Source organism: Danio rerio, chromosome 2 (genome assembly GCF_049306965.1).
Source record: "Danio rerio strain Tuebingen ecotype United States chromosome 2, GRCz12tu, whole genome shotgun sequence".
NCBI classification, from domain to species: domain Eukaryota; kingdom Metazoa; phylum Chordata; class Actinopteri; order Cypriniformes; family Danionidae; genus Danio; species Danio rerio.
The window spans coordinates 48,413,851-48,438,475 of record NC_133177.1 but is presented as its reverse complement, the minus strand read 5'-3'; the positions used below and the strand labels follow the sequence as shown (position 1 = coordinate 48,438,475).

Here is a 24,625-nt window from a genome sequence, read left to right as displayed (position 1 = left end):
TTTCACCAAAAAATAAAAACAGTTCTTCTAATGGCTTACGCTTGAAAATAAAAGCTCATTATTAGCATAACGTATCCCATTAAAAACCTTTACCACCTTTAAAATCAATATAAAAATACGATTAGAAAGTCATTAACATGTCTAGTTATTTTGTGAAACCAAAATTGGTTCTTCTTTCACATCAGTGTTGAACACAAAATTATTTTACATGTTTTGGTTGAGTTAGTGAGGTAAACTGGAAGTATAATGGCAGAGAAAAGAGCAAATCAAGCAAAACACACCTTCAACACTGTTCAAAGATCAGTGTCACGTGAAAGAATGTTGATATGAGAAAATATACTTCAATTTGTTTGTTAAATGTAATCATGATCTTTCATGTTTCATTGTTTTCATGGTTAAAATCCTTTTCAAGCACCTCCAAGCTGGAAATTTCGACAGACTCGCAGAAAATATGGGTCTTCATTTTTTTTTTTTTCTGAAGGACCCCACCCACCCACACTAATTCACCCCCCTTCACCAAATTCTAACACACGCTGGACTCGGCGTCAAATAGCTTCACACACAACCAATCACAAGCATCAGCATTGTGTCAACCTTACAGCGCAGTGGCCAATCATAGATCGCGCAGTCTGTCATGGGACTCAAAGCCCCGCCTCGTTTGTGAAACCATTGAGAGCGCGAGTGGAACTACAGCGATTCGGCGGTGACCGGCGCAGATCAGACCAGCTGGAGGTTCCGGGGAGATTTCTGAAGCCATGCAAACACTCCTTCCGTGGACTGTCTTCTTTTACCTCCTCCTAAGGTTTTAAGGAAGGTATGTAAGCCTTCACTTCACTCTCATAACGCAAAAGTTGCAGTTATTTTTCGTGAAAGCAAGATAAAATCTGTAGGTGGCAGCTGCGCATGAAAAACGAACTGTCACCAATAACTTATTCATAAAAGTGCTTTATTTGCATGTTTATCGACCGTTTTATGTTAGGCTTTTGGAAAACATATGCATATGTTTATGTATTTGGTTTATTTATAACAATAAATGTATATGTATCAATGTTATATTTATTAATATTGTGTTAAATATAGTTTTAATAATAGTTCGTCTTATGCTGAAATATTTGTAGAGAAAGATTATTTTTAACCTCTCAGTGTCAGATATAATATTAAAAACAGTATGGGTGCTTTTTCCTAAACCTTTACTCAATTGGGTTTGACCGTTCTCTTAATATTTATTGTTTCTTTTACAAGATCTTTGGGGTTCACCTTAATTTACAATAATCTCATTAGTCTACATTGTTAAAAAAGAATACAGTTCTTGGTTTGAATTCAAATAACATATTACTATATTTTCTTTTGTGATTTAATAATTCATGCAATTCATATGAGAGTTAAATGTGTGTGTGGTGTGCACTGCATGTACAAGGTGTTTTAATATCTGAGATAATTCGCATCTCAAAGGTTAATACATGAATTGTAAACAAATTAAAGCAGGTTGAAAATGTACAGTTAAGCTCCTTTGTAAGATTAATGTCATATGTAAAGAGTATGTTTATTACAATTCTGCCATCAGGCTGTAACAGATACATTTTCACACATTTTATTTTTGTCTCTAGAATAAATAACTCAAAAGCATGCACAAATGTGCAGGAAACATTTGCATAGATATAAAAAAAAAACTGCTCATAAAATGGATACAAATTAAATTTGTATGTATTGTTATTGGTATCAGAGGCTTCATAAAGGATCCCAAAGATCCATTGAAACAAATAAAAGATGCCCATTGCCATTTTAGGATCCATATAGACCCTTTAATACACACAGAACCTTTAAATTTCAGAAAGATCCTTTATCCCTTTAACTGCCCCATCAAGAAAAAAAAAAAAAAAATTGGATTGCATTTTTTTTTACTTCAAATGTCTCTAGTTAACACACTCAATGCATTTTTTCTTTTCAACACATCCCATAATTTCTAAAATATCAACCTCTACCAAATGGTTGATATGTCAGTTTTTGGTACAAGTAATGTAATGAATTCATACACACACACTATAAAAAAATCTGAAAATGTAAAGTGTTAGACCATTTTATTGAAAAAATATTCAAAATGAAACATTTCTGAATACTTAATCATCTTTCTATTTTTTGAAGTATGCCATAAAATATCTTATTTATTGTTTTCTTTCTTTCTTTTTTTTTACAATAGAATCAAAATCAAGTGTAGTAGTGTAACAGGATTACTTTTTTTGTAAACCAACAGTGCTGTGTGTGTAAACCATTTAGAACAGTCAGTCTTTAATTACTTTAACTGTCATTATTTATAACAGTTAAAATATGAGGAGGCAGTTAAAGGGTTAAAGTGGAACAAATGTTTTTTAGGTTGTTAAAGAACAAATGGTTATTTATTTTAAGAATGGAAGAATTGTTGACTCTTATAAGAACTGTTCATTGTTCTTTTAAGGAACAAAAAATGGTTCTTCTGCACTATTAAAGCATAAAGGCATCACTGGCATTGATAGTTCAGTGAGGAACCTTTTAAATCAATAGAACCTTGCACCAAAAGAAGGTTCCTTATAGAGGAAAAATATTATTTAAGTTATAGTTTACCCATAAATGAAAATTGTCACCATTTACGAACCATTCACTTGTTCAAAACCCGTCTCATTCTTTCTTCTGCTGAACACAGAAGATATCTTGAAGAAAGCTGGAAACCTGTATTTTTACCATTACCATGTTACATTGCAATACCATTGGTTTACATAGATTTCTTACTATGGATGTCGATGGTTACAGGTTTTCGAAAATTGTGTTCAACAGAAGAAGGAAACTCATAAATCACTTGAGGATGAGTAAATAGTTCCATGCCATGAAGGAACTTGGTTCCCCAAAAGAACCTTTCAGTCAATGGTTCTTAAACAACATAGGAACCAGTCCAAAGAACCCTTTACACTTTAAAGAGCTTTTTGTTTGTGGATGTTAAATATTATTTTCAGAACCATACCTATAAAGTAGCTTTCTCTTTTAACAGTGTTGTTCACTGAAAGGGAAGCAAAAATGATTCTTCTTAATGGGTGTTCTGCATCATCAAGAAAAAAGCACTTTATTTGAAGAGGAATAAATAAATTAGCATTACAACCCTCTCCATCTGCTCAGACATGATATTTCCAGCTTTCTAAATGTGTAGATGAAAAGATCACCTGGATTTCACCTCTTGTGTTTGCCTGCTTTCCGCTGTCGCCATCACAGACTGTAGTGAGTCATCTCAGCACCCAGCCTCTCATCACAACCACTGCATCATTAGATTAAATCAGTAAACTGATGCTTGCATGTGGGCTGAAGATAAACTTGGCTCAGTGACAAGTTAAATGTGCATGATTACCTTTAATCTGGGCTTCAGTTTCGCTTTTGTCTACGGTTTTTCTTCATCTTTCGATTATACAGTATATGTTGCAGTGTTTTGTTACAGTTTAAAAGAAAAAGTTGATCATGTGCAGAAAACAAACCAGTTCAAGCTGATTGCTGAAATCCGTCAGGTGTTGTTGACAGGATCCAGATGTGTCTAATTGCAATATATGAAATCTGTTTGTTGCTGTTTTGCTCTTTAGCGAGATAAAGTAAGGGCACGGAAAGCCGCAACAGACCGAGAGAGAAGACTGTTAAATATATTACAGGCTGTGATTATATCTATACCGGAAAGTAACCCCCCTACACACACACACACACACACATACACGTCTATGCTACCAAGAGGGGACCGTCGCTCTATACAGGCCAAGAGGGGACCAGGGTTTCTGCTCATTTTAATAAAATAAAAATCACATACAAAATTTTCTTTTAAGGTCTTTTTTCATAATATAACTGAAAATAAGTATTTTAATTTTTTTTTAAAACACATGCCAAGTGGGGACCTGAAGCTCTGGGCGACATCTACCTATCCAGCAGGGGACCTTCATAGACTGCAGAGACACTGAGTGTGAAACACACAGACTGCTGGAACACAGACTCTAAACTCACAATCTGACTTTATTTACATGCTTAACTCTAACATTTTAAACATTTATATATTATTACATATTGTAATAGTGACATTAAAACCTAAATAATTGAGTTTAATCTGCATAAATTGTTTGTTATATATGTGCATATATATCAGTATATATATATATATATATATATATATATATATATATATATATATATATATATATATATATATATATATATATATATATATATATATATATATATATACTGCTCAATTTAAATGAGTACACACATTTAATCAACATCTTAGTGAATATTGACAATATGCACTCCTGTATTTTTACTAAAACACACACCAAGTGGGGACCTGAAGCTCTGAGTGTGTCTACCTATCCTTTAGAGACTGCTGGAACACAGACATTAACTCACAATCTGACATTATTTAATGCTAAACTCTAAAACCTTTTTAAAACTTTTAACATTTATATATTATTAAATATTCTAATAGTAACTTTATATGTTAAATAATTTAGTTTTACCTGCAAATACAGAAGTCAACATTTGAAGTGGATCATAAAAGTATATTTATTCAATAGCTTTAGGACAACTTTGAAGAAAAGTTTTGATCCACTTGTTGGTTGATCAACCAGATGTTGACTGTATTTTAGACTTGAAATTAAAATAATTATATATGTATATACAGTTGTAGTCAGAATTTTTAGCCACCCTGTATATTGTTTTCACCACATTTCTAAACATAATATTTTAGTAACTAATTTCTAATAACTGATTTCTTTTATCTTTGCCATGATGACAGCACATAATATTTGACTAGATATTTTTCAAGACACTAGTATTCAGCTTAAAGTGACTTTTAAAGGCTTAACTAGGGTAATTAGGTTAATTAGGCAAGTCATTGTATTACAGTGGTTTGTTCTTTAAATTCACAATATGCAAATTTTATAAAAACTCATGCCAAGTGGGGACCTGAAGCTCTGAGCGGCGTTTACCTATCCAACAGGGGACCTTAGCTGGAACACTGAATTTTTAATCATAATCTAACTTTATTTAATGTTAAACTTAAGGACAAACTTTGGCCACACTAATATATTTTTTGTTTAAAACACATATTTGTTTCGGCCTTCTTTCCACACTGAGATGGCATTTTTAGGAAATGAAAAATGGATATTTATCATTTATTTATAAAAAATATGACAACAGCATTTTCGTGTTGCAGTGTGGACTGTGGAAACTGCTTTCATAATAAAGCTGCCAATGAACATCATCAAAAACATCTGCTTTAGATTAATGTCAGTTTGGTCATGCTCCAGTCTGTCTGGAAATACATGAAGAAACAGAACAAACTGACAAAAACTCAATCCAGAACTTTGGCCAAATCTCTAAGATATTTCAGAACACCTAAATATATACACTGCCCAATTTAAATGAGCACACACACATTTGATCTATTTCTCAGTGAATGTTACTGCATTTTTACTAAAACACACACCAAGTGGGGACCTGAAGCTCTGAGCGGCGTTTACCTATCCAACAGGGGACCTTTTGAAACTTTTTTGAAACTTTTTCTCTAAGATATTTCAGAACACCTAAATATATACACTGCCCAATTTAAATGAGCACACACACATTTGATCTATTTCTCAGTGAATGTTACTGCATTTTTACTAAAACACACACCAAGTGGGGACCTGAAGCACTGAGCGGCGTTTACCTATCCAACAGGGGACCTTTTGAAACTTTTAACTTTAATTAACTTTATTTAAATGATAACTTTTGAAGAATTAAACCTTTACTTATTATTAAATATTCTGAAAGAAACATTAAATGCTAAATAAATAATAGTTTTTTTTTTGATCAGGTTTCAGAGGTTTTGTTGTGAAGTGAGAAACTAAATTACCCAACTGTGTTCAGTTTCATTTTAGTGGTTAATGTCAAAATAATTAAATTTTTTATATTTATTTGAAGTATAAGAATAAAGTCTGAGTTATTTACAATTTATCACGATTGACTGATGTATGTAGTATTTTCTTTTTCTTTTCTTTTTTTAAAGAAAAATACATGATTTTGTTTCTAATTACTGGTAAGCTGGTATGTTTTTTATTCTTTTAAGTATTTTTACAGTGTATGTTTTAAGGCAATTGCTGTTTTTTAAATAATTATCAACACTGTTGTTTCAGAGATATTCAACAAGTGAAATATTAGTAAATATAAAGTCATCTGAACATGTGTTGCTCCATACTATCTAAGCTAGGCTGGTTAAGAACGATGTTTCATTTATTCGTCATTTCTCAGCATCACAAACACAACATAAAGATTTTGGAGCTCAAAACTCAATATTTGTTTTACTGCTGAATACTGTTTTTTTTTCAAGGGTTTCAAAGGTTTTGTTGTGAAGTGAGGAACTAAATTACCCAGTTGTGTGTAGTGTCAGAATATTTGCATTTTTTAACATTTATTCAAAGAATAGGAATGAAATCTGATTTATTTACAATTTATCCATCACTGTAAAATGCTGGGTTCCACACAACAGAGTTGTGTTGGGAAAACATGAAGGAATTAAGTCAACTTATTAGTCCACATCTCTAGGATGTTTCAAAACACCTAAATATATACACTGCCCAATTTAAATGAGCACACACACATTTGATCTATTTCTCAGTGAATGTTACTGCATTTTTACTAAAACACACACCAAGTGGGGACCTAAAGCTCTGAGCGGCGTTTACCTATCCAACAGGGGACCTTAGCTGGAACACTGAATTTTTAATCATAATCTAACTTTATTTAATGTTAAACTTTAGGACAAACTTTGGCCACACTAATATATTTTTTGTTTAAAACACATATTTGTTTCGGCCTTCTTTCCACACTGAGATGGCATTTTTAGGAAATGAAAAATGGATATTTATCATTTATTTATGAAAAATATGACAACGGCATTTTCGTGTTGCAGTGTGGACTGTGGAAACTGCTTTCATAATAAAGCTGCCAATGAACATCATCAAAAACATCTGCTTTAGATTAATGTCAGTTTGGTCATGCAATACATGAAGAAACAGAACAAACTGACAAAAACTCAATCCAGAACTTTGGCCAAATCTCTAAGATATTTCAGAACACCTAAATATATACACTGCCCAATTTAAATGAGCACACACACATTTGATCTATTTCTCAGTGAATGTTACTGTATTTTTACTAAAACACACACCAAGTGGGGACCTGAAGCTCTGAGCGGCGTTTACCTATCCAACAGGGGACCTTTTGAAACTTTTTTGAAACTTTTTCTCTAAGATATTTCAGAACACCTAAATATATACACTGCCCAATTTAAATGAGCACACACACGTTTGATCTATTTCTCAGTGAATGTTACTGCATTTTTACTAAAACACACACCAAGTGGGGACCTGAAGCTCTGAGCGGCGTTTACCTATCCAACAGGGGACCTTAGCTGGAACACTGAATTTTAATCATAATCTAACTTTATTTAATGTTAAACTTTAGGACAAACTTTGGCCACACTAATATATTTTTTGTTTAAAGATGAAGATTTAAACCTTTACTTATTATTAAATATTCTGATAGAAACATTTAATGCTAAATAAGTTCTACCTGCAAATATTTTAGGCTTGACATTGAAAGTAATACATGTAATAGATATAAAGCATACAAATAAAACATACAAAAAATATATTTTTTATAATTTGCCCAATTTCGGAATGTTTATAAAAAAATCTCTCAAGTATTTTTACAGTGTACGTTTTAAGGCAATTACTGTGTTTTTTTTATTTTTATAATTAATATATATTCAGTCTTTTTACAGTTTTTACAGTTACTTTTTATGTTTTAAGGCAATAACTGTTTTCTTTTTCAATAATTATCAACACTGTTCTTACAGAGATATTGAAAAAGGGAACTATTAGTAAATATAAAGTCATCCAAACATGTGCCGCTCAATACTAAAGGCTGATTTATACTTTCTCCTGGCGCAGCATCGTGAACCTCTGCTGACAGCGTGCGCAACATACAGTCGAGCCTTTTATGACGCGTCCGCTGTTGACATATTCTTTACAATGTCAGGTGGTTGTCAAAAGAAAACCCCTGGAAAATCAGACAGATAAATAGAGAAGTCATTAATAATCATATATATTTATCATAAATGTCGTTCAAGATTTTTTTTTAATTATTGTTATTTTAAACAATTTTTATAATCATTTAAGATTTTTTTATTTTCAAACTTTGTTGCATCACTTGCTTTTGTGTTTATATCTCTGACAGTTCTACCTAAAGTTTATTAACATATTAATGACAACAGAACATGGGTTGCTATATAAACATATATGTTTATCATGGCAAGAATACAAGCAAAAAATATATGAAAAATACACAAATTCAAACAAAAAGTTACCTTAGGGCTATTACTTATTATTTTACTTGTATTTAAACTGTTTATATTTATTTGGTCATAAATGCATAACACATTACTCTGTATAATATAAACATTTTCACAATTCGTAAATTAACTGTTTAAGTTAAATGTGCAATTTTCACAATATTGACTCAAACTCATCGTACAAATATGTAGTTTAACCCTGAAAATGTAGATAACACATAAACATCAAAACACTTCAAAACTTGTTTTTAGTCAGCGTCTAAACAAAAGTAAATTACATCTGAAGGTTTTTCACGTGGCCAATAACAGTAGCTGTCAAATATATCTACATACGAATCATTGCACAAAAATAAAAACCGTTCAAGTCATACTTCAATTAAATAAGCAAATATATATTTAAAGGTTTGTATTTTATTTGACAAAGTATATAGTACTCTGCAGTGTTTGTGTGTGTATGTGTGTTATATTTACTAAGAGTGTTACATAATACATACTATTTTACAAACATTTCTGCCTGATGATTCAAAATAGGAGTCAAAGCTTTTTTTTACCTTGCTAAATTATAAAGCAAACACAAGCATGCTGACTCTATTTTTTAGATTTAGCCCATTTCACAATACACACATTACTGTCTGGCTGGTTTGTGTCCTCTACTGATATGCTAAAAAGGCAATAATGGTCCAACATTTCTGACCATTATCGCCAGTAAAGCCCAGATAAACAGGCCATTAGTACACTGTAAACTGATTGGTTAAAATTTTTCTTTCTAGTCAAAAGAATAATTTAGTTTAGTGTCATTTTAGTGTTTAATATTTCTTTGCATTTATTTGAAGGAGTTATTTACAATTTATCACGATTGACTGTATGTAGTATTTTATTTAAAGAAAAATACATGATTTTGTTTCTAATTACTGGTAAGCTGGTATGTTTTTTATTCTTTTAAGTATTTTTACAGTGTATGTTTTAAGGCAATTGCTGTTTTTTAAATAATTATCAACACTGTTGTTTCAGAGATATTCAACAAGTGAAATATTAGTAAATATAAAGTCATCTGAACATGTGTTGCTCCATACTATCTAAGCTAGGCTGGTTAAGAACGATGTTTCATTTATTCGTCATTTCTCAGCATCACAAACACAACATAAAGATTTTGGAGCTCAAAACTCAATATTTGTTTTACTGCTGAATACTGTTTTTTTTTCAAGGGTTTCAAAGGTTTTGTTGTGAAGTGAGGAACTAAATTACCCAGTTGTGTGTAGTGTCAGAATATTTGCATTTTTTAACATTTATTCAAAGAATAGGAATGAAATCTGATTTATTTACAATTTATCCATCACTGTAAAATGCTGGGTTCCACACAACAGAGTTGTGTTGGGAAAACATGAAGGAATTAAGTCAACTTATTAGTCCACATCTCTAGGATGTTTCAAAACACCTAAATATATACACTGCCCAATTTAAATGAGCACACACACATTTGATCTATTTCTCAGTGAATGTTACTGCATTTTTACTAAAACACACACCAAGTGGGGACCTAAAGCTCTGAGCGGCGTTTACCTATCCAACAGGGGACCTTAGCTGGAACACTGAATTTTTAATCATAATCTAACTTTATTTAATGTTAAACTTTAGGACAAACTTTGGCCACACTAATATATTTTTTGTTTAAAACACATATTTGTTTCGGCCTTCTTTCCACACTGAGATGGCATTTTTAGGAAATGAAAAATGGATATTTATCATTTATTTATGAAAAATATGACAACGGCATTTTCGTGTTGCAGTGTGGACTGTGGAAACTGCTTTCATAATAAAGCTGCCAATGAACATCATCAAAAACATCTGCTTTAGATTAATGTCAGTTTGGTCATGCAATACATGAAGAAACAGAACAAACTGACAAAAACTCAATCCAGAACTTTGGCCAAATCTCTAAGATATTTCAGAACACCTAAATATATACACTGCCCAATTTAAATGAGCACACACACATTTGATCTATTTCTCAGTGAATGTTACTGTATTTTTACTAAAACACACACCAAGTGGGGACCTGAAGCTCTGAGCGGCGTTTACCTATCCAACAGGGGACCTTTTGAAACTTTTTTGAAACTTTTTCTCTAAGATATTTCAGAACACCTAAATATATACACTGCCCAATTTAAATGAGCACACACACGTTTGATCTATTTCTCAGTGAATGTTACTGCATTTTTACTAAAACACACACCAAGTGGGGACCTGAAGCTCTGAGCGGCGTTTACCTATCCAACAGGGGACCTTAGCTGGAACACTGAATTTTAATCATAATCTAACTTTATTTAATGTTAAACTTTAGGACAAACTTTGGCCACACTAATATATTTTTTGTTTAAAGATGAAGATTTAAACCTTTACTTATTATTAAATATTCTGATAGAAACATTTAATGCTAAATAAGTTCTACCTGCAAATATTTTAGGCTTGACATTGAAAGTAATACATGTAATAGATATAAAGCATACAAATAAAACATACAAAAAATATATTTTTTATAATTTGCCCAATTTCGGAATGTTTATAAAAAAATCTCTCAAGTATTTTTACAGTGTACGTTTTAAGGCAATTACTGTGTTTTTTTTATTTTTATAATTAATATATATTCAGTCTTTTTACAGTTTTTACAGTTACTTTTTATGTTTTAAGGCAATAACTGTTTTCTTTTTCAATAATTATCAACACTGTTCTTACAGAGATATTGAAAAAGGGAACTATTAGTAAATATAAAGTCATCCAAACATGTGCCGCTCAATACTAAAGGCTGATTTATACTTTCTCCTGGCGCAGCATCGTGAACCTCTGCTGACAGCGTGCGCAACATACAGTCGAGCCTTTTATGACGCGTCCGCTGTTGACATATTCTTTACAATGTCAGGTGGTTGTCAAAAGAAAACCCCTGGAAAATCAGACAGATAAATAGAGAAGTCATTAATAATCATATATATTTATCATAAATGTCGTTCAAGATTTTTTTTTAATTATTGTTATTTTAAACAATTTTTATAATCATTTAAGATTTTTTTATTTTCAAACTTTGTTGCATCACTTGCTTTTGTGTTTATATCTCTGACCGTTCTACCTAAAGTTTATTAACATATTAATGACAACAGAACATGGGTTGCTATATAAACATATATGTTTATCATGGCAAGAATACAAGCAAAAAATATATGAAAAATACACAAATTCAAACAAAAAGTTACCTTAGGGCTATTACTTATTATTTTACTTGTATTTAAACTGTTTATATTTATTTGGTCATAAATGCATAACACATTACTCTGTATAATATAAACATTTTCACAATTCGTAAATTAACTGTTTAAGTTAAATGTGCAATTTTCACAATATTGACTCAAACTCATCGTACAAATATGTAGTTTAACCCTGAAAATGTAGATAACACATAAACATCAAAACACTTCAAAACTTGTTTTTAGTCAGCGTCTAAACAAAAGTAAATTACATCTGAAGGTTTTTCACGTGGCCAATAACAGTAGCTGTCAAATATATCTACATACGAATCATTGCACAAAAATAAAAACCGTTCAAGTCATACTTCAATTAAATAAGCAAATATATATTTAAAGGTTTGTATTTTATTTGACAAAGTATATAGTACTCTGCAGTGTTTGTGTGTGTATGTGTGTTATATTTACTAAGAGTGTTACATAATACATACTATTTTACAAACATTTCTGCCTGATGATTCAAAATAGGAGTCAAAGCTTTTTTTTACCTTGCTAAATTATAAAGCAAACACAAGCATGCTGACTCTATTTTTTAGATTTAGCCCATTTCACAATACACACATTACTGTCTGGCTGGTTTGTGTCCTCTACTGATATGCTAAAAAGGCAATAATGGTCCAACATTTCTGACCATTATCGCCAGTAAAGCCCAGATAAACAGGCCATTAGTACACTGTAAACTGATTGGTTAAAATTTTTCTTTCTAGTCAAAAGAATAATTTAGTTTAGTGTCATTTTAGTGTTTAATATTTCTTTGCATTTATTTGAAGGAGTTATTTACAATTTATCACGATTGACTGTATGTAGTATTTTATTTAAAGAAAAATACATGATTTTGTTTCTAATTACTGGTAAGCTGGTATGTTTTTTATTCTTTTAAGTATTTTTACAGTGTATGTTTTAAGGCAATTGCTGTTTTTTAAATAATTATCAACACTGTTGTTTCAGAGATATTCAACAAGTGAAATATTAGTAAATATAAAGTCATCTGAACATGTGTTGCTCCATACTATCTAAGCTAGGCTGGTTAAGAACGATGTTTCATTTATTCGTCATTTCTCAGCATCACAAACACAACATAAAGATTTTGGAGCTCAAAACTCAATATTTGTTTTACTGCTGAATACTGTTTTTTTTCAAGGGTTTCAAAGGTTTTGTTGTGAAGTGAGGAACTAAATTACCCAGTTGTGTGTAGTGTCAGAATATTTGCATTTTTTAACATTTATTCAAAGAATAGGAATGAAATCTGATTTATTTACAATTTATCCATCACTGTAAAATGCTGGGTTCCACACAACAGAGTTGTGTTGGGAAAACATGAAGGAATTAAGTCAACTTATTAGTCCACATCTCTAGGATGTTTCAAAACACCTAAATATATACACTGCCCAATTTAAATGAGCACACACACATTTGATCTATTTCTCAGTGAATGTTACTGCATTTTTACTAAAACACACACCAAGTGGGGACCTAAAGCTCTGAGCGGCGTTTACCTATCCAACAGGGGACCTTAGCTGGAACACTGAATTTTTAATCATAATCTAACTTTATTTAATGTTAAACTTTAGGACAAACTTTGGCCACACTAATATATTTTTTGTTTAAAACACATATTTGTTTTGGCCTTCTTTCCACACTGAGATGGCATTTTTAGGAAATGAAAAATGGATATTTATCATTTATTTATGAAAAATATGACAAATGCATTTTTTTTAATTATTTACTGCCAGTTTAACATTTTATAAGATTAGTCAAATTAAAACTAACCAGTTACCAATGTTTTGAACCCCCATTCGTTCCTACTGAAATTTGCATGACTATACCAACATTAATGGGGCTATTTGAGTCTTATCCAATCATGATCCAGATACAGTAGCTGGGTCGGTTTGTGTGAATATATATTCTGGGTACTTAACAGAACCTCCATTAACTTTTTTGCTAAGTAACAAATAACAACTTTGGAGGACAAAACTGCTTGTAGATTACTACATTGGAGATTTTTCAACCTACTAAATAGACCATACAAAGAAAAGTCTACTGAGGCCATATTTCATCCAACTTTGTCATTTAAGACAGAAAAGGTAAGTTGCACATTCTCAATTTATATTATAATAATATCTAAATGCTAACATGATAAAATGTTTGTTAAAAATGCAATGTAGTGCTTTGGTGAATTTTTACTATATACTAATTTTTATTATAATTTTTTTTGTAAGTCAGTAATGTAAGTAAAGCTTTATTTATATAGCACCTTTTAATAAAAGTAAATCGGAAAACAGGTAAAAGAAAATATATCAATATGGTCAAATGCACTGTACCCTAAATATGTTTTAACATATTTCATAGGAATATGAGACCTAGAAGAGTCTGTGCGGAAAAGGAAGCTTTGGAATTTATTGCTTCTGGAACAGATAAAGACATCTTTCAGAAAAAAGTTATAAGTCAAGAGAAAGGTAAGTTATCATTCAAGATTCTGCCTCCAGCACTGTAAGACTGTAAATCCCATCTAACAACGAATTTGATTAACATATATAAAAAGACATTAGTGTGTGGATGTGGAATGTGTGAAATCTTTAAAACATTAAAGTATGATTGGGATTGATTTTCTTTCAAATTATTTCTATACAATTAGTGTTTTTCCTGTTTAGACTGCACCAGCCAGAATGCTCCTGTATTATGATGTCACATACATTGTAAATCTAGACATACACAATGTAGACTATTTTTACTGAATATGGCTACACAGATAAGCATTTACTTAATCACACTTGTAAATACAGTATGAACCTTTTATATAAACTATTTTACTTTTTCACAACAATATGACTTACACAAAACCATATCATTGCGACCTTACAGAAAACCAGTCATAAGTGTCAATTGTATACATTTTTCTGAAAAATAAGAATAAATTAGCTTTGCATTGATTTATGGTTTGTTGAAACAGGACATTATTTGTCAGAAAAACAATTACTTCAGAAATCTGAGGGAGCAAAAAATCTAAATATTGAGAAAAAGTTTACTCTATTTTAAAAGTGGTTTAAAACTTAGCTCTAAAACTTGGTTTACCTCTTAGCAATGCATATTACTAGTCATGAATTCAGTTTTGATGTATTTATGGTAAGAAATTGTCAATGGAAAATAACTTAATGTTTTATTGATTTTTGGGAATAAAGTCAAATCTATTATTTTAACTCATGCGATGCAATTTTGGTTTTTGCCAAAAATATACCCATGCAACATAAGGTTGGTTTGTGGTCCAGGGTCACATATAAGCTATACAGTTATGGGCTTCATAAGCAGTACCACCTGTAAGGATGTTGTTTGCATTTGTTCAGACAAAAAAACATTTCCCTAAAAACTTCCTAAAATGTTGCAAATGCAAAAACACATTTATTTGTGAATTGGAGGACTCTAATAACAACATCTAAAAGGTGAACACATTTTGTTTGCTGTTTATATATATATATATATATATATATATATATATATATATATATATATATATATATATATATATATATATATATATATATATATATATATATATATATATATATTTGTGTCGCACAGGGTTATAATCACTTATACTCTATTTATTAGGTTATGGAGTAATTGCCTGCAAAGACATTGAGCCAGGAGAATTCCTGCTTGAGTATGCTGGAAGACACATAACTGGATCTGAAGGAGAGGCTCTGTTTAAAGAGTACTCAGCTGAAGATGCCGCGTTTCTGTACTTCTACTCCTACCAGGGACATTTATATTGGTAAGATGATTGTTCTATGATAAGATGAATTGTTCATATATATATATATATATATATATATATATATATATATATATATATATATATATATATATATATATAGTTTGTATGTTTGCTTTAAACTTACAATCATTTTGTCATAAATTATATTCACACAGTGTTGATGGCAGTAAAGACACAGAACGACTTGGACGATTCATTAACGATGATCACATTAAGCCGAACAGCAAAATTAAAATAGTAAGTCCATCTTTGTATTATTTACTTGTATTAATTTATACCTACAGTTTCATATCATCAAGCCAAACAGCTATAATGTATTTTATATATATATATATATATATTCATACACAATACATGACTACTTATATGATGATTATTTGTGCGTGTGTGTGTTTGTTTGTTTGTGAACAACAGATATGTGATGGTGAGAAAAGACCACATTTATGTGCGTTTGCAACTACAAAAATCCCTGCAGGAGAAGAAATTGTCTTTGACTATGGAGATCCTGACTGCCCATGGAGACATGTATGTAAATTTGCAGTTATATAATGTGAGCAATTTATTTCATAAAGCTATTTATTTCATAAAGTTTCATAAAGACCTCATCCACAGAGGTCATGGTAAATGTATATAGTTTCTATTTATTTTATGTTTCTAAGTTATAGTTTCTATGTAATTTATTTAGTTTCTTTATTTGACTTTCTAAGTGAAAACATGACAGCAGGACTAAATCAAGAGTTACGTATTTCTTACACTTGTTTTACAGGAAATAGCCAATATGGATAATTCCTTGCCTCAACAACACAATGAGATGGACATCCCAGAGAATGTTTGCGATGATGTGACGGAATCATCATTATCCAACAATGAAGAAGAATGCTCTAAATGTGAAATGGTAATTAAGTGTTTATTTACATAACCATTGATTTGGAATAACGCAGAGACTGTTGCAAAGTAATTACATGCAAATGTTTATGAATTTCAGAACAACATGGATCAACAGCTTTCCCTTTTCGTGGAAATGTCGGAAGAAGAAGAAGAGGGAGAAAAAGAGGAGGGTGAAGAAGAAGAAGAGGAAGAAAAAGAGGATAATGATGAAGAAGAAGTAAGCGAAACAAAAGAAGTACAAGGGAAAATAGAAGCACAAAAAGCCATCCGTGGTAAACCACTTAAGAAGACAATGACAGAAATGGATGAAAGTGCTAATGATTGTCAAAATCAACATATGATTAAGGTGAAAACGTCCTCAAACAAACCATGCCAACGGATCTACGACAAAAAGAATGTCTGCCTTTACTGTGAAAAGCCATATGCAAAAATAACAAGACATCTCAAACAAAAACATCATGGAGAAGTTGAAGTTGCAAAGGCATTGTCACATAAGCAAGGCTCAAGCATGCGAAATCTTTTATTAACTAAAGTACGGAACCTGGGAAATTTCCACCATAATAGTGCAGTCCTATCCACAGGAAAAGGGGAGATCATACCAAAAAGGCAAGCTTTGAATGTGTCAGTAGCAACTGACTACCTGCCTTGCAAGTTTTGCTTTGGTATGTATGTCAAAACTGACCTCTGGAGGCATCATAAACGTTGCAAGTTACAAAAAAAAGAGAATATTCTGGTGAGGCGGAAGGTTCAGGCAAGCTGTTCCCTGCTGTTGCCCATGGACTCAACAATTTCAGCTGGACTTCAAAAGATTATTGGAGACATGACATATGATGCTGTAACCCAGGTGGTAAAATCAGACACATTAATTTTGTCATTAGGTGAAAGAATGTTCCTAAAGAATGGTGAAGTTGGACGATACCGCGCTGACATCAGAAATAAGATGAGGGAACTTGCCAGACTACTTCTTGTGGCAAGATCCATTGACAAGGACATTGTTACTTTGAAGGACTTGATCAACCCAGCAAAGTTTAACACAGTACTTGAAGCTGTGAAAAAGATGACCGGATTTGACGGATCAACAAATAGATTTTCAGTTCCATCAACAGCACTTAAACTACGACATTCTCTTATTAAAGTGGCACAAATTTTGCAAGGGGAGGCTTTACGCCACGAAGATGAAGCTTTAAAGGGACGAGCAGAGCACTTTAATAAGCTAATTGAACTGGAATGGACAATCCATGTGTCATCAAATGCACTAAAAACACTATACCAGAAAAAATGGAATAGTGCACAAATACTACCTCTAGCAGAAGACATCAGGAAGCTTCAAAAGCATTTAAAGTATCTTGAGGAGGTCAACAAACAAGAACTCAATGACCATCCATCCAAAAGCTCATGGAGTAATCTCTCCCAAGTCACTCTTTCACAGTTAATTTTGTTTAATCGGCGTCGTGAAGGCGAAGTTTCTAGAATGGAGGTCAAAACCTATCTGCAGAGAAACGACCTCAACATACAGGATGATATTTTGGAGAGTCTATCACCGTTTGAAAAGAAATTATGTGAGAATCTCACCAGAATAGAAATAAGAGGAAAGAGGGGTCGGAAAGTTCCAATATTATTACCAGCAAATGTAAAGGAATCAGTAGAACTTCTAATCAAAACAAGAGAAGATGCTGGGATTTCTCAAGCTAACCCTTACATATTTGCCCGTCCCAATTATGGATCACTAGAGAACATGCGTGGATGTGACAGCTTAAAGCGTTATGCTAAAAGCTGTGGGGCTAAACATCCAGAGAACATCACTTCTACTAAATTGAGAAAACATGTGGCTACAGTTTCTCAGTTACTCAACTTAAAAACACATGAACTTGACCAGCTTGCCACATTTATGGGACATGACATCGATGTCCATAGGGAGTTTTATAGACTCCCTGAAGAAACGTTGCAAATGGCAAAAGTCAGCAGAATTCTTTTTGCCTTGCAAAGTGGAATAAGCAAATATAAAGGACAATCTTTGGAGGACATAACACCTAACATAAACTGTAAGTAAATGATTTCTGTGTATTGTGCTTTATAAACAAGGGAAATACTTCACACTTGGTAAAACTTAGTCAATTTAACATAATATAAATAATATTTAATCATTTCAGCTGAAGAGGGCTCCAGCTCAGACTCAGAGGATGGTAATTCTAAAAAACAGACAAGCCGAGGCGGTAAGTTTTAAGTTGTCATTTTTTAATATAATAATTACTAATATTGAGTTAGGAATTATATACTTAAATGCAATATGGCTTTAATTTAGTGTGCAATTTTAAGTAAGGGTTGCTTCTCCATGTTTCAGAAAATGCTGACAAAGAGAAAGATCTTTCTGAAATTAGGGATCTCGACTCTGGAAAGGCTGCAGACTCTCGTGAGGTGATTGGACAAATGAGTAATCCACTATTGTCCTTCAGTCAAAAACGTATGTGATTCTGTACACTAAAATACAGAAGTTCTAAGCATTTCTTTTTACAATTGAACACTGTCTTTTGTGTTTTCAACTTGTATAACTCTGTAATACTGACATTGCATTTTACATATTCATTTCTTCGTATATTTAATAACCAACTAAATTTCTTTCTCCTCTCCTTCTTTATTAGGAAACCCCAAAAAGCCCTGGTCAGAAACAGAGAGGAAAGTCATAGAACACTATTTCAAGAGCAACTTTAAAGAAATGAAGACTCCTGGAAAAGTGGACTGTGAAAAATGCTTAAACAAAAATACAATTTTAAAGGATAATGGAAGAGATTGGAAAGCAGTTAAATACTTTGTGCACAACAGAATAATTTCGATTAAGAGGAATTTGACTCAAGGGTATCATGCTCTATATCCCTGAGAGCTTGTGATGTGGACTATCAGTGTTGAGTCATAACTGTAATAGTCTATGTAAATGGAGCATCAGTGTGTCAAATAATTGATATTAGCTTATTTTAGATGCATGTCTAAACTTTTCAAGCAACAAAGTCTATTCTGCTTGGGCCTCTCAGTTATTGAATGCCTTGTTATGACTTTGGTTTTAGCCACTTTAAAATTTTACAAATTTCTTAATTTTACCTTTAATACCACCTTTTTTCCTTCACCAAACTATATATGTTTATTGTGATTTTAAATTTACAGAAAGTGAAAGCAACTTATTTGAAAAGTATTATTTAATGTTATTGATTTTATTGTTGTCAACCTGTAGCCTGGAGCCACTTTTCACTGAGGGTGGAATTGCACTACTGCAAGGGGGGTGGGGATGGGTGGGGTTGGGGGGCTGGTCTGGGGTGCTCTATTAGTGAGCTTATGCTATTTTGCAGGTAAACTCAGCTTGACAGTTTATCACTTTGAAAAGCATTTCCATTGTCAGGAGTTCAGCGAAAGCACATAACATGCCCTCAGTTCAAGACTGTGTGTGGATTTTAAATAAACTTTTCCTTGATTTCATTCAAAAATTTGTAGCTATGTTTCTTGTGTCTGTGTCTGTGTGAGCAACTTGCAATCCAACAAGTCAAAATGTGCAATAAGTGCTTTTAACAACTAAACGTTTTTAGGCAGCTGTAACTAATAATGAAATAAAACATTTTTAAAATAATAATGCAAAATAATATTAAAATAAAATGAATAAGAAAGTTTTAAACAGCAGAAAGTCATAAACAGCAACAGGTCTGTGCATGTAGCAGTGATCTCTTAAACATCAGTGTTGGCAATAAAGTAAATTAAATTAATTAAAAAAAAAATTTAATTAAATGCTGTAAAAAACTGTTCGCTTGAGTCTGGAAAAAAATTGTGCGCTCTGCCAGCCGAAAGCATGTCGCGTGCACCCAAAGTGAACCCTGGCAAACACCGCGATAATGTCACAGATATTTGTTGACTTGGAAATGTGCAGCTGGCTCACATTACTTATATGACCTAAGGATGTTCAATTTTATGTTGTTTTATTTCCCTGATTGACAACTTACACTTGTTAACCAGTCCTTACCTGTTAGTGACATGTACCTTTGGAATTAAATCTAACCAATATAATGCACAATATTGACATCATGGGTCAATGATTCATTCAGTCATGACCACTAGTAGCATTTAACTTCATATTAATTAAATATAATATAATAAATACAATTAAATGAAGTACAACAATGAAACATGTTACCTACACTGAGATGTGATATGTTTTTTAGGTTTAGGTCCACAGTTTGTGCACAATGCTCTTATGTTGTAAAATCAAAGCCACATATTGCAACAGCAACAAAACACTGTGGAACGTCTGATCAACACTAGAAAAATCTCTTGAAATCAGTACTGACCCTGATAAAGCAGACATATTCACTCACAGATTCACTTTTCCACTAACAGCCACAGTTCAGCTTCTGGAATTGGTTCGCATGAACATTTTTAAACCATCAAAGTGGATTTTTAATATAATTATCTTTTTAGTATCATCTGTGTTGTCTTGTATGTCAAATATTGAAAGGTTAGCAGTGTCTTCATGAGTGTGAAATTTGGTTTATGATATTGTGACTTTGCTGAGGTATGTGTGTGTTACTGACGCGTCTGAGAGTGTGTCTTCTCTGTATAGAGATGTAAATGAGCAGCGGGGGTCAAGACAGTGGAGGAGGGGGTCAGCAGCAACACAACCTCTGCTAGCCTCTCTTCACTTTAATCTGCTATAAATCTCTTGAATTTAACCGTCTTTGTTGAACAAAATGGCAGTGATGCTCAAAAAATTACAGCATTAATCAAAAGCTGATGAAGATATATAATAAACTATTTTCTTTTGGTTTCTTTATTTTCATGTTCTCTGTTCTATAGTTGATGATAATCTGAGATCTCAGGCCCTGTCCACAGCAATAATTGTTTTGGGGTTTTTTGCATTCATACAAGCATTGTTTCAAGGGTTGCGAGCAGATGGAAATGGGGAAACTGGTTAAAATGGTGTGATGTGTATGCTACACCTTATAGAGTAAAACAAGCAGACAGAGTAGCAAGATACACTAAATCACAGAATAGTTGTGCTTCAGCACAAAAATGGCAACAAAGATTACTAAAGTCAGACGATTTTACTATCATGTGACTTTTGATGATCTGTGAATCCTCATGTTCTTTATGCTGCTGTTTATCATTTATTTACAACTATACCCCTGCAAAACCAGTCACAGACACATATCCATTTTAATTTAATTGAATTCAAATTACATTTTCAGCTAAAGACTGCTTAACAAACAGAAATAAAATAATAATGTTTATTTTGTTTTATTTTCCTGATTGAAAACTTACACTTGTTAACCAGTCCTTACCTGTTAGTGACATGATTAGAAATGTACATTTGGAATTAAACTTATTTAAAATGGATAAATAAGGATTAATGTCATTTCGAGCTATGGTTTACACAACACTGGTGCTGTCCTGAAATGAACTTTTTGAACAATGGCTTACAGAGTAAAAACCTGTAACTCTGGAAGAAATGGACTTTATGAAGTGTCTTGACTGAAGTGAGTTTGTCATGGGCCATGAATGAAAAGTTAGTGACTGAAATGGCAGAGGTGGCCTGATGGTGGAGAATTTGTATCCGCCATCAGCTGTTTGCACTCATAGTGTAAGAAATTAACTGCAGTTGAACTTGTCGCAAAATTATTAACAAAATACCAAAAATAACATATGGTACAAAGATGAACACTAACTTGTTGTTGTGTAAAATGCAGGAGGAAACTAGCATCTAATGCTGATGTAATGATGATAATCCAGCAATGTGCTATAACATGTCAAATGGGATCATGAAAGGAGCATTCAAAAATCAACTCATGTAAACTCCTGAATCATATCAATGCCTTATTCTGATTAAGAAACATAATTAGATTACTGATGTCTATGTAAACAAACTCATTGACAGATTACAGAGCTGTGTTTGTGCTGCAGGCACTGCTAAGTTTATTTACACTACTATAACAACATGGTAAACCGGTGTTAACTCTGTGCTTGGTTGTGTCTTTGCTATCATCTTCTGTTTCTGCCTGTACTCTGCATGTTAATGACTCTTCTGTGAGTTTACTGTATCCAGCATATAGGTGTGGTATACACCTTTATAGGTATTACACCATTTTAACTCGTTCTCCCATTTCTTGAAATAATACTAGTATGAATGCAAAACTTTATAAATCTGCAAAAAATCAAAAAATAAATATAACAATCGTTGCTGTGTAGACAGGGCTTGAGATATCCTGAACTATAGAACAGAGCACATACAATCAAAGAAACAAAAATAAAAGTGTTTATGATATATCTTCATCACTTTTTTCTTTAAATGTTAAAAAGTGTTTTTGTTTCCTATTTTTGAATTGTCATGATTGTCATTTTGAGAAACACAGACAGTTGGAGGTTAGAGACAGAGTTAGAGGTTTGTGTTGCTGCTGACCACACCACTGTAACCCCCACTGCTCATCTACATCTCTATACAGAGCAGACACACTCTCAGACGCTTCAGTATACAACACACACTACAGAGAACAGTTCCATATGCAAAAAGTACAGAAAGACTTTGTCAGTGGTAGTAATTAATAGTGATCTGATTATTTAAAGTAACGTTTAAATATTTGATATAAAAGACAACACAGATAAAACTAAAAAGGTAATTGTATAAAAAAATCCACTTTGATGGTTTAAAAATGTTCAGGCATGAACATTTTTTCAATTTCCATCTGCTCGCAGCTCAGATTATCATCAACTATAGAACAGAGAACATGAAAATAAAGAAACCAAAAGAAAATAGTTTATTATATATCTTCATCAGCTTTTGATTAATGCTGTAATTTTTTGAGCATCACTGCCATTTTGTTCAACAAAGACGGTTAAATTCAAGAGATTTATAGCAGATTAAAGTGAAGAGAGGCTAGCAGAGGTTGTGTTGCTGCTGACCCCCTCCTCCACTGTCTTGACCCCCGCTGCTCATTTACATCTCTATACAGAGAAGACACACTCTCAGACGCGTCAGTAACACACACATACCTCAGCAAAGTCACAATATCATAAACCAAATTTCACACTCATGAAGACACTGCTAACCTTTCAATATTTGACATACAAGACAACACAGATGATACTAAAAAGATAATTATATTAAAAATCCACTTTGATGGTTTAAAAATGTTCATGCGAACCAATTCCAGAAGCTGAACTGTGGCTGTTAGTGGAAAAGTGAATCTGTGAGTGAATATGTCTGCTTTATCAGGGTCAGTACTGATTTCAAGAGATTTTTCTAGTGTTGATCAGACGTTCCACAGTGTTTTGTTGCTGTTGCAATATGTGGCTTTGATTTTACAACATAAGAGCATTGTGCACAAACTGTGGACCTAAACCTAAAAAACATATCACATCTCAGTGTAGGTAACATGTTTCATTGTTGTACTTCATTTAATTGTATTTATTATATTATATTAAATTAATATGAAGTTAAATGCTACTAGTGGTCATGACTGAATGAATCATTGACCCATGATGTCAATATTGTGCATTATATTGGTTAGATTTAATTCCAAAGGTACATGTCACTAACAGGTAAGGACTGGTTAACAAGTGTAAGTTGTCAATCAGGGAAATAAAACAACATAAAATTGAACATCCTTAGGTCATATAAGTAATGTGAGCCAGCTGCAGACTGGATGATGACCAAACTGACATTAATCTAAAGCAGATGTTTTTGCTGATGTTCATTGGCAGCTTTATTATGAAAGCAGCTTCAGGTCCCCACTTGGTGTGTGTTTTAGTAAAAATGCAGTAACATTCACTGAGAAATAGATCAAATGTGTGTGTGCTCATTTAAATTGGGCAGTGTATATATTTAGGTGTTTTGAAACATCCTAGAGATGTGGCCAAAGTTCTTCTGATTGAGCTTGTGTCAGTTTGTTCTGTTTCTTTATGTATTTCCAGACAGACTGGATGATGATCAGATCAGATCTCTGTGTGGAGCACTGGCTGTTGTCAGACTGCTTGTGCAGACAGTAATCTCACTGTATAATTACAATTAATGACAAAAATAATGTTTGGAAATGTAAATTGCTATTTCAAGCTGACGTGCTACAAATAAACAGGGGGGGGGGACTAATAAGTTGACTTAATTCCTTCATGTTTTCCCAACACAACTCTATTGTGTGGAACCCAGCATTTTAGGCCGTACTCACACTAGGTACAATTGCCTCGAACCGGGCCAAAGCACGCTTGTTCCCCCTCCCGTCTCCCCCGACGGCCCGCGCTCACACCATATCGGGC

General features: G+C 32.6%; 1 protein-coding gene and 1 long non-coding RNA gene across 5 annotated transcripts in view; both read left to right on the top strand.

The window, feature by feature from the left end:
* The first annotated feature begins 694 nt into the window (after nt 1–694).
* Nucleotides 695–24,625, top strand: part of LOC101886114 (uncharacterized) — a 73,398-nt gene continuing 49,467 nt past the window's right edge. For all 3 annotated transcript variants that reach the window (XR_012393934.1, XR_012393933.1, XR_012393932.1), the window contains exon 1: nt 695–814. This is a non-coding gene — a long non-coding RNA (uncharacterized lncRNA). The remainder of the gene's footprint in view (nt 815–24,625) is intronic.
* LOC141378664 (uncharacterized) lies at nt 13,614–19,818 on the top strand. Of its 2 annotated transcripts, none has more exons than XM_073929519.1 (10): nt 13,614–13,769; nt 14,035–14,141; nt 15,292–15,454; nt 15,613–15,694; nt 15,872–15,982; nt 16,224–16,352; nt 16,443–18,387; nt 18,496–18,558; nt 18,687–18,806; nt 18,985–19,818. In XM_073929519.1, exons 2-10 carry the CDS (start codon nt 14,039–14,041, stop codon nt 19,218–19,220), a joined length of 2,952 nt encoding a protein of 983 aa, XP_073785620.1. In that variant the 5' UTR covers nt 13,614–13,769; nt 14,035–14,038; the 3' UTR covers nt 19,221–19,818. The 2 variants fall into 2 exon arrangements, with proteins under 2 accessions (XP_073785620.1, XP_073785630.1); XM_073929529.1 differs by having other exon boundaries at nt 15,872–16,045.